This window comes from Cinclus cinclus, chromosome 1, assembly GCF_963662255.1.
Source record: "Cinclus cinclus chromosome 1, bCinCin1.1, whole genome shotgun sequence".
Lineage (NCBI taxonomy): Eukaryota > Metazoa > Chordata > Aves > Passeriformes > Cinclidae > Cinclus > Cinclus cinclus.
The window spans coordinates 7,665,235-7,681,455 of record NC_085046.1 but is presented as its reverse complement, the minus strand read 5'-3'; the positions used below and the strand labels follow the sequence as shown (position 1 = coordinate 7,681,455).

At 42.8% G+C, this 16,221-nt stretch overlaps 1 protein-coding gene across 3 annotated transcripts in view; it reads right to left on the bottom strand.

Moving 5' to 3' along the window:
• RBM33 (RNA binding motif protein 33) overlaps nt 1-10,436 on the bottom strand; it is a 102,185-nt gene extending 91,749 nt beyond the window's left edge. For all 3 annotated transcript variants that reach the window (XR_009933851.1, XM_062506408.1, XM_062506419.1), the window contains exon 1: nt 10,231-10,436. Coding sequence is in view for 2 of the 3 variants with exons in the window: in XM_062506408.1 (XP_062362392.1) it covers nt 10,231-10,258 (28 nt within the window). In the remaining variant the exon portion in view is untranslated. The remainder of the gene's footprint in view (nt 1-10,230) is intronic.
• Between the last annotated feature and the right edge of the window lie 5,785 nt (nt 10,437-16,221).

The window sequence follows — 16,221 nt, the reverse complement described above, 5'->3', positions numbered from 1 at the left end:
AGGGTCTAGTCATTGTTCTACTGGTTTCAATCTGCTCTTGTAACAGTTCGCTTACTCCATCTTTCTATAAACAAAATGGAAACAAGCTCATAATGGCAAACAGCACCTCCTGTCTCCATCTTAAGCATCTAATAACCATTAACCTATCACTTGTTTATCTAACTTACATCCTGATCAATATGAATTGCTTCTAACCCTTAGCTAAAATCTTAACTCTAAAATCATGATTCACACTCTGGCGGTTGTAGAGAGCAATAAGGTTCCCCTGAGTCTCCTTTTCTTCAGGCTGACCCCCCCCCCCCAGCCCCCTCAGCTGTTCCTTGTCAGACTTGTACTCCAGACTGCATTTACTTCCCTGCCCTTCTCTGGACACATTCCAGCACCTCAGGGTCTTTCCTGTAGTGAGAGGCCCAAAACTGAACACAGCATTTTAGCTGTGGCCTCACCAGTATCAAGTAAAAAGAGGTGATCACAGCCTTTGCCCCACTGGCCACATACACAAACCAAGATGGCCTTCTTGGCTACCTGGGCACGCTTCTGGCTTATGGTCAGCCACTATCAATTGACATCTCCATGCTTTAACAAGAAAAAAAACCCAGAACATGCTGCACAGCTTTGCCTCTTCTCACTGTTGCAACAAGGATCACCAGAGCATGAGCTAAACCCACTGGCAAATTCTGCCAATGAAGGTCATTCCAGAAACAGCAGCTCCCCAGAAATGCATGAAACTGAGGCACAGTGGAGGTGAAGGTAACGTCATCTGCTAAATCTTTGCTTGTCTTGGAGGCCACAAGCTCATCCACTAACACTGACCCTTCAAAGGCACTTTGAAAACAGGAGTAAACGTCAGGTCAGCACAGGGCAGGTCAGCACCAGCAATGCAACACAGAACAGAGAAGTCAGGTGGAAGGACCATCAGTCATCTCAACTGGACAATAAAACCACCAGAAGTCACTCAAGTAGACTGCACTCTGTACTTAAACATGCATTTGCCTTCCAAGAAATAACTGCTGTTCCATATTTCTCTCAACAAATGCTCTAATTTAGCCCACCACTTCTTCTTGCATAGCTTAGTTTGCAAATGAGAATTTTGCTACTTAAAAATATTAAAGCTTCCATTTCTCTGCAAGAATATGCAAAGGTCACTTGCTCTGTTCAGACATGCCTTGTCACCTGGAAACTGGAAGCACACACACTCACGTGCACTCACCCCTCCACCCTCCCCTTCTCTGACTACAGCCCAACAAAGAATGCACACCTGGATTCACCCTCCTTTCACACATTTTGACAATTTTGGTAAGAATCAAACAAGTGGGAATATAAAAGTTATGCATAACACAGAGGGAAACTTACTGCAGTTTAATGGTCTGCAAAATACAGGAGGTCAAGCAATCCAGTCCTTGCAGTCTGACACTCTGAATCTGGATCACTAAGATGCCATAAATCTACCCAACCTCCCGAGTCTATTTGGATTCAGCTCTTTGACCAAGCATACTGCCAAGGAAGAACTGTTTTATTCAACTGGGTTTTTTGTTTGGTTGTTTTTTTAAATAAATCTCCAAAACAAAATCTGTCTTCAGCTCATCAAACTCAGCCCAGTATCCTTAAGTGAGTATTTCCCATATCCAATGATAAAAAAAAAAAAAAAACACTTCTCACTTTATCTTATCAAAATATCAATATTAGCAACTCACGGAAATTTAAAAGTAGACAAAAACATTAAAAAGAGAAAATACAGATCTTGCAACATCACTGTATTAAGAATATTCAAATCAGAAATTTCAATCATAAATAGCTATGAAAGAAAAGAGTGCTCAGTATGAACTATGATGGAACATGAGACAACTACGACAACTCTTATCTTGAAACAGTAGGTAGAAATAATTCCCCTTGATCAGGTTGTCCCCATTGCTATCAACAGATATGTCTATATTTTAATTAATCTTTTTTATTTTAACTGATTTACATGAGCTAAAACCATTGAAAATAGTTGTTTTACATTTCTCTGCTCAAACATCTACATATTGCAATCTCCTCTTCCAACTCCTATTTCACTCACAGAGGAAGGCCAAACAAATACACAAGCATTTCCTCTTGAACACTAAATTAACTTATTCTGTGGTTTCTGGGAAAAAAAAAAAGGCTACATTGCTCTCTTTACGGTCACTCAAAACCATGCTGCAGTGACTGTTTTAGTACAGTGACATTTTAATGGCACAAATATCCTGCACTGACACTGTTCTTACAGCTGGATTACAGTAATCCACTGATTTGATGTAGCCACCACCAAAGATTTTTTAAGGTAAAGCAACTGGTTTGGCAGCAACTCAAATAACAAGTGTTCACATATTGCCTAACACAGCTGAAGACAATGACCACCATCAGGAAGACAGTAAATTCTTTTTAAACTATGCCTGCTTGCCAGATACAGTTGACTTTTCTAATCCAGATATCAAAGTTTCATAGCCACAAACATGTTTCAGCTTATTATTACTGCTAGGGGAGGAACTATAGCAAAGGATGGTCCTAGCTCCTGGCAGGTTTCTAGTGTGGACCTGAACTCTCACCACTCAGCCAGCATCACGAACCTCCAGGCCCCAGCTCTTCCAACCCCTCCAAGTTTCTCACATCCGATTCCTTAATTATGAGCAACTTCTACCAAAATTCAAAGCTGAATTACATCCAGCAAAGCTCTTTTCCTCCGCTGCCCTCTAGCAAGATGCACACAAAAATCCTCAGTCATTTGCCTGTAGTGACCACAGCTTCCAAGAACTGCTCCACATTCACATCCCTGTTCCCACTTCTTCTCTCCCCATCTCAACAGACGATACAAAGATCTTCTGGACAGAAGGAGACAGCTTTTCCTTTTTATGCTTACATGTTCTGTGACAGCTGACACTGACAATGAGCACAACAAATTATACCATGTTGACATTAAGGACTGTCAGAGCCCACCAGAGCAGGTTGTAGCTTTCCTTTAGAAAAGGAGGTCACAACAGTCACACATCTACAAACAGCATTCTGTGCCAGCTTTACTGGGAGACAGGAGCTCTGAGATGGACTCAGGCCTTGCACTTGCATGTGATGTGATACCTAACAGACCTCATGAGGCATCATTTTCTCTCCATTTCTGAAACCACACAGACTTATTTTTCTTCAACCTGTCTAGGCAATAACATTGCAAAATACCAGTAAATAACAACCAGTGTAACATTTATAGCTGCTGCTCCTTGAGAAACTTGTCAGTGTTTGTGTCACAGGTGCTTAAATGCCTATAAAACATTAACTTGTACAGAAATAAAACCACTCAGCATCAGCAGAGTACGCAACCACCGACAGCAACTAAATGTAAGGGGTTTTTTTTAAATTATTCTCAGTATTACTGTGTAGAAGATAGTAGGGGGGAAATGGATGGTGGGAACCCATGAACACAAGCTTTTAAAGCATTAAAATGTCCACGGCAGGGAAGAAGTTCCGTATCTCTTCAGCAGTCTCCTTGCAGCTGTACACAGCAACTGTTGCTAAGACACAGAAGGCGCTGGCCACAGCTCTTCCTCCCAATTCCAGGCATCCATGGCAAAGCACACAGAGTCGATGTTTGTGCATCAGCTGGCTACCAACTGGAAGATGCTGACAGGTGATCTCTAAACACACTAAGCCCCCTCTCATTTCCAGGCAAAACTAGTAATTAAAACAAACAACAACAACAACAAAAAAACCCACAGCAAACCAAAGGAGACCTATTGAACACGGAAAAAACATTAACTGAATAAGGAAGCAGAACAGGCCAGTTATAAACCAAACCAATTCACCACTTGGCTCTTCCTACTGCAGTTCTAAGAAAACCACTGTGATCAAAGTGGCAGGGAAGTTTCAGGATGCTGCAGAGAAGGACTAATGCTGGCTGATTTGTTAGAGCAGCCTGCCATTCAAGGCTCTGGCCAGCTGTGAAGTAGAATAAACACAAACACACTTGGGCCTCACACTGAAATGTTGCTATTTAATTTATATTTACGCTGGTGCTGCACAAGCAGTGATGCAAGTTGTTCCATACAGCTTATGTTCTGGTTTTATGATACGTGGCCAAAACTGGGATCTTTTTTCCTGTTCAATGAGAACAGATCATCCACACCAGAAATCTACAAAATACAAGCCTCATTTCTTCTCTGGCTGTGCTGATGGCAGTTTCTAACTCTGTGGACACTCCTTCAATAAAATCCTCACTAATTTGTCTGTGTAAAATGGAAGTCTTAAGCTGCACAGTCAAGTCTCACTTAAGCGTAGGAGGTGAATCAGCAGAACACTGCAGAGCTCTTAACATCTTAAAATGGTACTAACAGCCTAAAAAGGTAGTCACACACAGCAACTGTTGCTACCATAGAACATTTTACTGCAATGAGATGGCCAAGACTTCTGGAGTAAGGAAAACATTTGACAACTGCATTTTTAGTCCTCCCAAACCCACACCTGAAACCTTTCTGGAACACAAACCAGGTGCTGTCTCACAAACCTGAACACTGCAAAATTCTCTGTTTTGGTTCACTTCACCATTACACTTTCATGAACACAAAGCTTATTATTGCAGTTTTAGGCACTGAAATGGCACTGAAGACTTATCCAAAACAAGATGTAGATGCCACAATGATCCTGTAGTTCAATAGCTAAAAAAGTTCTACGTGCTCTTTACCCAACATGTCTTTCAATGAAGTAACTAAAACTCACTGGTTTGAGGCAAAATAAAAATCAACCCAATATGATTCTATGATAGGTAAGGGAGCTAGTAAAAGAACAAAAAAGAACAGAAGATTAGAGGAGGAAAAGCCATTTGCCACATGAAATAAACATCCTTTCTCTATTTTCAAATAACACTGAATATAACAAGCCCATCTTGCTCTATCCCATTCAAAACACTAAACATGACAGCTTGGCAGTATTTCAAGAGCAAGACTCCAGATTCAAAACATTTTACCAGACTGTCTTTATGTAATATCTTATTTCTACAAAATATTTTTTTTTCATATTTCATTGCTAAAGGTTACACAACACACAGGAATTGTAAAAACTTGATTTTCACCTGAGTACACCATGTAAAAACAGCTAAACAGTGAACTGAATTTTGGTATCTCTTGCTATACAAAATAAGAGGTTATATGAGGGATGTCTGTGCCTGTAACACAGGCTGTACTATGAATACCAGTTGAACAAAAACTTCTGGTAACAAATCCTGACAGCATCTGGCAGGAAAAAACCCACAAGGTCAACAGGAATTTCTGAATCCAAGTCAGCGCCATAAACCAAGCACTTAATTAAGCCCACTATAAATCAAGTCCCACTTATTACACAAAAATAAAGCTTTCTACACCATCACAAAAATCATGTTCAGTCTTACTACCGCATTACACACAAATACACCACATTCAAACACATGCAATTCAGTCTGTTCAGGAACACACACCAGGCAGCCTTGATATTGGTAAACAATTACTCATAGAAGCCTTAAGTACAAGGTGACTAAGTATAACAACCTAACAATTGCCTAACACATTCCTCAATTAGTGTATTTCATGTTTTGTTTCCAAATTATTACTATAGCCAAAGTTTCGTTTCCTCAAAGAAATAAAGAGAAAAAAAGTTCCACTGGAGAGAAATTATTTTTACTTCTTAAAACCAACTTTTTTTGTATGTTTGTATGCAAAGCAAGTCACTAGCAATATGCAAGACCAGAACTAATTATGATATGCTGTGTGGAACTGAAATTTTCTAATCAATGCTTGAATGAAATAGGGCCTCTTCTTCCTTTTCGAATTAATAAACTACATCTAAACCCAAAACTACCAAGCCACAAAAAAAAAAAAATTAAAATTACTTTCAAATAAAAAATTATTACTTTCAAAGTCTGATTGAACTAGAAAATATATTTGCTTTGGAAATCCAGAAATGCCATAGTCCTTGTTTTACAAATGTTGAACAGCAAAGGAAGGCCAAAAGTTTAAATGAAATACATATGAGCCTGGTTCCCAAATGGATTTGGATGCTGATGAGAAACTACAACTCTCCAGAAACTCTCCAGCATCTTTCACAGCAACCAAAAGTTATAGCTAAAACTGAGGCTGCATTACAGCACAACATAACACAGGATGAATCACATCACTTACTTGCAGGTTTTTTGTTCAAGCCTGTTACAGCCATAATTTTAAATTATCCTGGACAACAAATCCTAAACATCTGAGGTTTAGTATTTGATACAAAATCTTCTGGCCTGGCTTTCGTAAAAACAACTGATACTAGGGCTATGTTTATTTCAGATGACCTGAAAAGAGAAAACATTCAGAAGAGCAAAACCTTGTCAAAAAAGCAGAGATTAAAATTTGCTGTGTTTAATGGACATTGAAGTAGCATTGTTTTTTGGCACTAGTTCTTAGTATAATACTAAGCACAACACAAGGGCACTAGCTCTTGGTACACCCCGATCATATTATTTCATGCATTATAAACTCTATAGGCCTTTAAGACTTGGGAGTTTTCATGTGTGCACCACATAGGCACAATGCAGAATCTAATTCCAGTCCATGGATAGCCCAAAGTTCAACTGAATTTGTCACACTGGACAATTTCTACCACATCCTTGGACAGTGACCCACAACACACAGAACATACCACACATGCTGTGCTGGCAGTATCAGCTTTTCTCCACTTTTCATCAACTGCTTCACAAGAGGCTTTTAAAGCCCTTACACTGCTAAGAGTGCAAATCTTATACATGCTCAAATGAAACGAAGCTGATGACAGCCTCGAAGGTAAAGAAACACCCATTCTGCTACTCCCAATACAGGACTTCCAGCAGGAAGGGACACGTGTCAGTGTACCCTTCCCATCTCCTCCTCCACCCCATCCCAGGTCATCACTCACAAACCAAGGACATCTCCACCTAAAGTCTTCTAGGCCACTGTCGTTCAGCAGAAGTAAACTAATCAGAAAGGAAGAAAATTTACAATAATTTTCCCTTACTGCAGTATGGCAGACAATAAAAAGGTGCTGCTTGCTTTGTTGTGAGCGTGGTTTGCTGTTTAACCTGAAACCATCTCTCCCCTAAATGAAACTAAAATCTAGCTGCACGCTGACTGCAGTAAATATTATGAAAAAAAATTCAGCATCTGTACAAAATGGTTGTTACCTTATACGAACATTAAATCACATAATAGTCCAGGTTTGAAGGGACCTTCCAACACCACCAGGTCTCCCATGAGAAAGGGAGCCTAAATGAGATAATTTATCTAGCACCCTGTCCAAACATATCCTGAAAGTCCCAAGTAACAGAGATTCCATCATGTCCCTGAGGAAATTTTTCCAGTGACTTATTATTCTCCCTGTTAAGTCTTTCTTGTAGCAAGTGAAGCCTCTCCTGGTGCAGTTTGTAGCCACTGTCCCTTGTCTTCTCCGCCTGGCTCCTTGTGATGAGAATGCCTCCATCTTCTCTGTGCTCACCCTTTAAGATTATGTTACTCAATATTCAGTGACTCCTCTGGTTCTGCTTTTGTATGTAAAATTGGAACAAAGTTTGGGAACCACTGCCTTATCAATAAGCAACTATGAGCCCTCAAGGTCCCTCATCACTAGCACACCCTCCAAAACTTTTCATGTTTCAACACACAGCCATTCTAGAATTAGAAGCAGGTTGAATCAGGCTGATTAGCTAAAGAATTTGCCATTATGCAACTGTGAATTACTCCCAGAGACCTCAAAGACCATTACTTCAAAACTCCCTAGCTTGTGAAACCTAACACCAAAAGAGCCTTAACCTTCATCCTTAGAAAGCTTTGCTGCATCAACACATCTGGTCACAGAAGTACTTGTGAATATTTTATTCTTAAGAAGCATGCTAGTATTTCCCCAAAGCTTTAAAGATTATAAATAACCAATGAATCCACACATGCTGTCCAACAGACAAATCTCTTTCCTTCATCAAATACATTTAAATGTTCAGCCAACGCAGACATTTCACATTTTATTCTCCGTCCTGTAACACACCCTCTCAGAGGACTTAAACTTTAATCTGCATCCTCAAAGCCAAAACTATCTAATTTTGTCAGCTGTTATGCTATAATGTCATCAAATTCACACTGATTTGTATTTCTAATTAATACCTATTTTGTACTATTTTACCAATCATTAGCCTTTTTTTTTTTTAGGAAAAGAATGGGGTGCTGTTGTCTGTATTTTAAAGTCTTTCCCTCACACAAAAAAAAATCAAAAACTAAATCCCTAACATTAGTTCCTACAGTTAAAACTTTAAATTACCAAAACCACCTAGTTCAGAGCTCCTTTCGCATGCTACCACTACTGACTTTAGATGGCAGTCCCTTTCCAAATAATAGCTGCATGTTCCATTTCCATAAGTTCTAGGCTTTCTTGACTGGGCTTTACAAGTGTATTTAATAACCTGAACCAGGAATTCTCCCTGAGTAGCCACATGAACATAAGTGTGTGACCTGTGGGCTCCTCCACTCAGCAAGTGTTGCACAGTGATCACCAAGACTAAACAAACACTGTCTATATGGGGCAGGGATCATCTTTAAGTGGCCACCATTTATTGATGAGCACAGCGTGAACCATGGACAAACAACTGCTTGTGCCCACTTAGAACAAAGGGATCCCAATTCACCCTTGGACACAAATGGAACTCCACAACAACAAAAAACAGCCTTGAAATTGCAGTTTCACCACTCTGCTGAAGGCTTTCTGCTGCAGCACGCACCCTTGTACATGAAAGCACACTGACTCAACCTGAAGCAGTTTTAAACACAAGAACCAAAGTGCTTCAAAAGGGACAATTTCTTTAAATTACTCTATCCTTACAATACCACTAAAACTTCCACCTAGTACATGAATGGTAACCTTACTTCCACCTCACAAGTGGAACCACAGATCTGGACCACAGAAATTAGCACTGAGATTTTTGAAAAGTAACTTCAATACTGCAGTATATTTAACAGTATTGTAACAATGCTCAAGGTATTAAACTATTTGCTCTTTTACCAGTAGTGCTGTCCTTCCTAGCCTTCTTCCTAAACTAAACTCCTCAATTTGGGAATTTCTTTGTAACATTTACCTTTACGTATGGCAAAACTTACCATGAAAATGTAATTACGTTTTGCCTTGTTACCCATCAATCCAACCATGGAGCACAGTCAAACCCCTCAGCTGAATGACTACTGGACCAGCCACCCCTCTCATCCTCAAGAATAACTTACAGAGACTGAATCACCAAAAACTCTTGTACAGACAGGTGGGTCAAATGACCACTCTCATCAATCTTTGTCAAAAAACTGCTACTCCCAATGAAAGCAAGCACAGAAAATACAGATATTCTCTTAACTGTATCTCTCCTGAACACTCCAGAGAGACCACTGAAAGACTTTATTTTAATCACCCAATTAAATATTCTCATTTTAAAATCTGCTTAATCAGAACCACAGAGGGTTTTAAACTGTCTGCTAAAATGCCATGTGTAGAAGTATCCGTAGTCCTGCAGAAACACAGTGGAACAAACACCTGAGAGTCTTGGAGTCAAGCACTGACTTCATTTTACACTTTTTAAGTGAGATCTTCTACTTCTGGGCAGCCTATGAAACAAATTATAACTACACTGCAGATTAGAGACGTGTTACTCAAGCCACACACCTGTAACTGTAAAAACTACGTGAAAAAATACCCAGCGTCCCTAAAGGCGTTTAATGAAAGACCGGATGCAGCACTTAGGACCGTGGTTTAATTGATACGGTGGTGTTCGGTCATAGGTTGAACTGGATGGTCTCAGAGATGAGACTTCACTAGGTTTTCTAACCTAAATGATCCTGTGAGTCTGGAATGTCTTTCAGTAAAACACACCCACGCCCCCCGAAGGCCCGCACCCACGGCGAGGCCGCTGTCCCTCCGGGCCCTGCCCCAGCCGAGCGGCCACAGCACCTCCCATCGCCGCACGACGGCGACTCCCAGGACCCGGAGCGGCGCTCCCGGGAATCTGCGGTGCCAGGGCAGCTCCTGCTCCCCAAGACCGCGTTCCCCCAGCCCCCGACCACGCGGGACGCGCCGCCCCCAGCCAGGCCGGCAGCAGCGGCGGCGCCCCCGCCCCGAACAGGCCCCGCAGGAGGCCCGAGGCTCCCGGCACGCCGCCGGCCGCGCCGCCCCGAGCCAGCCCCGCTCCCCCGGGCGCGGCCCCCGAGCACCCACCTGCGCCTCCTCCCAGCGCGGCAGCCATGGCTCTGCGTCCGGCCCAGGCGGCAGCGGCGGATCGCGGCAGCGCCGCGGTGCCTCCCGCCGGAGCGGCAGGTACCGGTGCCGCGGCGAAGGACACGGGCAACGGGCCGGGAAGGGCTCGGATTCAGCGCCCGGCGGGCCCCGCTCCCGCCGCCCGAGAACAACAAACTAGCACAACATGGCGGCCGCCACCGCTGTCGCCGCCGCGCTGCATCCTGGGACGGCGGCGGACCTCGCTCCCTCCTCCGCGGCGGGGGCGGGCGGGCGGTGCGCGCCGCTGGTTGGTCAGGCCGGCGCTACCTGCGCGTGCGCGGAGTGTGAGGGCGGCGCGCGTGCGCGGCCGCGGGGCGGGATGGGCGCGTGCGCGGGGGCGGCGTGAGGGCGGAATGGCGGCCGGGGCGGGGCGGGGCAGGGTTCGCTGTCCCGGCTGCGAGAGGGGCGGCTGAGCCGGTGCCGGTTCTGCTGGCCGGGACAAACGGCGGAAGTGGGTGGGAGAGACTCCCTGATGGAGTGTATGCGTGTGTCTTGCGGACGTGGGTGACTCCTCGTACCGCCTCTGCAATGCGCGGCTCACACTGAATCACGGAATTGGTTAGGTTGGGAAAGACATCTGAGACGATCGAGCCCCAGCCATGACGGAGCAGCAGCATACCAATTACTCCACAGCACTGAGTGCCACGTCCAGTCTTGCCTTCCAGGAACAGCGACTCCTCCAGCACCCTGGGCAGCCCATTCCAACCTTTAATCGCTCTTTTTGTCCAACCTAAACTTGCCCTGGTGCAGTATTTCCTCTTGTCCTATCGCAGGTTGCTTTAGCAATGAGGTAGACTCTCCGCTGCCTACACGCTCCTTTCAGGTGGGTGTAGGTAGCGATAGGGTCCCTCCTGAGTCTCCCTTTCCCCAGGCCATACACCCCCAGCTCCCACAGCTGCTCCTCATCACACCTGGCCTCCAGACCCTTCCCCGGCTTCGCTGCCTTTGTGTGGAGCCGCTCCAGTGTGTCCAGCGTCCTTCCCGAATGGAGGGTTCCAGAACCGGACACGTTGGGCTGTATTGGGGCTTTAGGAGTCACAGGTCCAGCTTGAACCACCGAGTTCAGCTTCCCTCTTCGGTGACAAAAAATCTCATGTGTTAATGAACTAAAATGCACCGTGAAGGGGATGGGTCAGGGTGTGTTAGTAGATCTGTGGTCCCTCATCTTTCAAGACTTGAGCATGCAGGGAAGTTAGCCCATGTGTTAAGTAAACGGAAGAAGTTCAGATCATGTGGTTCTTGCTTCCCCACTCAAACCTCACCCGAGTTCTCTCTTTAGGGGTTCAGTGTTGCAGCACGCTCAGTTTAGTTCCCTGCAAGCTGGGAGTCCCTTCCTGCTGGCTCTCCAAGCGCTGCTCTCCTGGCTGCTTGGCTACTTGCTCCCCTCTCCTTTTCAAAGGACCTAGTGTGGCCGCTGAGTATATCAGTTTGGATCACTGATCAGGAAAGTAATTACCAAAAAGTTTTCCTTTCAAATTTCCTTCCCGACTTCTCCAAGTTTTAACAGGGGAATCCAGACTTCTACACAGGACAGGTTAAATGCAATATAAAATTATGCCATGATATAAAACAAACTTCTAGGTTATACTACTTGTAAGGAAACCAAATCTGACCTAAAACACTTTAATGGAGCCTACTATAACAAGACTAGTTCAAGTAAACGGCAAAACTTTCCCAGGTGGACAAGTCCTCATGGAAATAATTAACAATGTTAGTATTTAAATTATCAGCGCTATCTGATTAAACCCTCGCTATGAGAATAGGGAAGTTCTCATGTCACTTTGTTCTGTGCTCCCTGCAGATTTGTCTCTACATCGCATTTGATCTCATTTTTCAGGTTTTCTTCACAACCATACAGCTAGAGATTTATTCTTTATGTATTCCTACAAACTGAGCCAAATTCTGTCTGTAATTTGGGAAACAGGCCATCAGTAGGTGATGCTTGCTGATAATTTAATGTGTAGTCCATCAGTCCAGCTCTCATTGCCTGACATAGAGTCAATAAGTAAAGACAACAACTACCATTGATAAAAAGCTATGATGATTTTAGTGGGTGGTCAGGAGTTCACCAACTGCTTCTTGGTATTGATCTGTTTTTCCTGAAGATGGTTTGCAATACAAAAGGGTTTCCTGGCAAGGGAAGGGGTTTCCTGGATCCTTTAAAGCTGTGTGGGGCGAGACTCAGCTAGGTTCAGCTGCAGCTTGTTACAATTCACAAGCCCTCTTGTCAAAATTCTCTGTATCCCTTTCATTGGGTGCTGGGAAATTGTTAAACATAAATAGTGTTCACAATGGGTAGCTTTGTGGAATACAGATATGTAGAAGAGTGGATTTTGTGGATATTTTATACTCTATATTTTTGCTCATTTAAATAGCAAATTTTTTTGACTGACAGTCCAAACAGAAACCAATTTACCATTTTCTTAACAAACCAGTGCAATGTTAAAGAGGAATAACAGGACTCTTAACTATTATTTTGTTAATATACAAACATTTTAGCCACTTTGCACAGCTCTGGTACGAAAAAAGAAGTGGCCATTCCCAGGTGTCTGAACTTCAACAGGTGTGGAAAAGAGACCTAAGTGATAATGACAGAGAGAGGTATGGTGACTCTACTCACCTTCACTCAGAACTTTCTATGAATTTTTCAAATTCCAGGAACTATAGTTGCTCTGGATTCTGTATTATCCAACTTTTTCTCTGTACTACCTACACCATGCTATAAAATGTGAATGTGCTTGTGTCTTTTCAGTAAGTTAACATACAACTTCTGGAACACAAGAATTAAAATTACTTTATGTGAACTAGTTCATCATCAGTTTAAAAAAATACTTTTGGAAGTTCTGCATAAATAACATATTGCCTATGCATCTTCCAAGCAAATCCTGTTGCAGTCAGGAATGCAACAGATTGTCTTGCAAGGGGATTAAGCAAATGACAGAGGGAGAATTCAATATCCAGTAATCCTGGTTCTGCACTCACTGCATTACTGGAGCAGGTTGCGTTGTGTTTTCTGCCTCAAATTTCTTCTTTTAAACCTCTTTTAAACCCTCTTTTAAATCTTTCAATAAAAATTGTTGTGTCCTAACTTCTCTACATTAATCTACTTTTACAGTAATAGTCATTATCACTTTTATTTACACTGGGTTTGGATGTTAATATTTTATTTTCAAAATAATTTGTGACTTATTTCAGGAGCAGACATAATATTTTTAAAAATATTTTTTATATTTAAATCATTATTTGTTTTTTTCACTCTAGAATGGTTAAAAATTAGTCAGAAATCCACTACAACAACCTTCCAAGTTTAATTCCATAGACAAAATGTACTTTTGAACCACAGTTATCTCTTTGTGAGTTTGCTTTCTGGTCTGGCAAAACCAGACTGAATTTTCACAGCATGGCAGGCTGGCCCAGATGGGTGATCCAGTCATGGGTTCAGCTCATAACCTCCTTGTGCTGAACCTCTCAGTGACACTCACTCTGAGGTATCATCTTCCATCCAAAGTTAAACCTGGCTTTGGGTGAAGTCCTCCAAACCGGACACTAAGCACTTCTTGGGTTATTTCAGCAACATCTTGTGATGCAGCAAATGTTCTGTCAGGCCTGACAGGAAATTCTGGATTTAAAGTGTACAAATGAGGGGTGCAAAAGCAGATTTGCTCTCTTGTAGGTGTCACTGGGCCTGTTCTAACACCTGTTGGCGGTGACAGCAATCACAGGAGGCAGCAGTACCTCTTGAAAGAGAGGCACAGTGAAAGGTGCTTTCCCTTTGAGGCAATCCCCTGGAAGGGCAGAGGCAGATTAGGAAATTGCAAAGACTTAAAAACTTATAAATGCCTCACTTAAGGGAAGAGAGCAGTTTGAGGATTAAAACAAAGTATATTATTAAAAACTCTGGTGATAGACTTTGAACAGAAACATTTCTGAGTGTGTTACAGCCCCATGACTAACTGTGGTTTCAGAGCTGTGGGCAGTGTTCATGTGTATCCAATTTCAGTTTCACTGTAATTTTTCTTTGTGTTTCCTCCTGCATTCTTGTTACATATTTATCCCCTCGTTGCAGCTTATCTGCCTGGTAGTCTGCAACCCACTTGATGCATTTTATTTCAACTGTAATTTCTTCAGAGCAATGTGACCCTGGGACCCTTTAAGCAGCTGCGAGGGTGGAGAGCAGGAAAGCTTGTGAGCTGAGAAATGGCCTGAACAAGCAACGTGTCAAGTCTGTTATTGATGTGTCATGTGTGGAGTCCCTAGAAATCTGGTCAACCACCACAGATGAAAATCTCAACAGAACACATACCTTGTTGTAGTGTAAAATACATAAATTTTTACCAGCTCCAACTGGCTGCAGGGCTGTACTTTGGATTCTGAACAGAAAGCAGCACTCAGAAACCTGAGTAGTGCTCTGGACTCCAGTGTTTGCAGTCTATTTTAGAAATCTAGTGAAAAGAAATCAAGAAACACCAAGGAAATCCAAGTGTTAAATATTTTGCAGTGGTTTATTTCTAGGTTTGTTTGCTGAAAATCTTACTAAGCTTTTCTTCATTTCACCAGGATCTCATCTGGTGTTAGGGACAGCATCTGAATCAGGGTGAAGTTGACAAATGTAAGGCAGTCCTTCCTTTCAAGAACGGCTCAATGTAGTTCATAATGTCTAAGATCTCCCATTCTTAAGTAAAGGGAGTGGTACCCCATGATAAACATATCAGAATAAATAAAGGTTAGGAGTATTTCCCAAGACTTCCTGACAAGGAGCCAAGTACAGCACTGTTGGTCTTGCCCAAATGCTGAGCTTTGGGAAGAGTTTGCTTTCTCTGGACACAGGCCAGGCTGTAAAAGAGCAGAAGGACATGTGATGGCTCTAGGCAAACCTCAGAGCATCACAAGGAACTCCTGCGGCTCAGGTTCCCGTGACCCATAGCTATGAGCAAAGCACAGTGCTCTGTGGAGACCCTCTGAGCATTGTGGACAGGTACCAAATGTCAGCAGTCCTGTACGAACTTCCAGATATGCGCTCATGTTCCTAAGAACTCCTCGTGCCAGAAGGCTATAATCCTGTTAAAAGCCTCTGGGAACTACTGCAATGCAAATAATAGTAGCAATAATTAGCTCTGCTTTAATTGATACTGTGTATTCCTCAAATGTCAGTGAAAATTTGCTTTGCTAAGCCAACAACTTCTCCCCTGGAACTCTGCTGTCTTTACCAGAATTACACGAGGGGTGAGTTTGGATCATTGTAGGTTCCTGGCATAAATTATCAGCTGTTGATTCCTTGCCCTTTAAAACTTGGCAAGCATACAAGAAGAGTTTGCCAGACATGCAAGAACTAGGTCTATGCATTTATGGGTAAATCCTCTGGGACTATGCACAGAAAGGAGTACAATTTGCTAGAAGTAGCCAGCTGTGAAATCCAGGAACTCCTGCACACAGCTCAAGCAACTTAGAGCATATTTAGCCTGGCATCAATACCAGCAGTTCCTGGAAGCAATTTTTGCACCCTCAGCTTTATGAAAGCAGAATGTGATAGCAATAAACACTTTAAATGTGGAGATGCTAAATTTACAGAATCATCCTAACGGGGGTGAATTTGAGTGGTATAATCTAGAGTCAGTTTACGGTTTATCCCAGTGCTAGGAGTTGTCTCTGCTTAACATTGAGAGTGCAGGTCTGAGCACATCATTGGCATAAATTAGTAAAGATAACACACTTCAAAGCTCTCAGCAGCTTCAGCATGAACCACGTCCTCATCTGGACCTTTTGTCTTACTGAGCACCTGAGAATTTTAATGTTCCATCCTTCATGAACAGATATCTTGCTTCATAACACCGGTACAGCTCCATGCTCAGCTGCTCCTCAGGGCTTCTTTCTATTGGGAGGATAAAAGCTGTCTACCTCTGGTTGTGTAAAGGTCAGAGCTAAGCTCCTTGT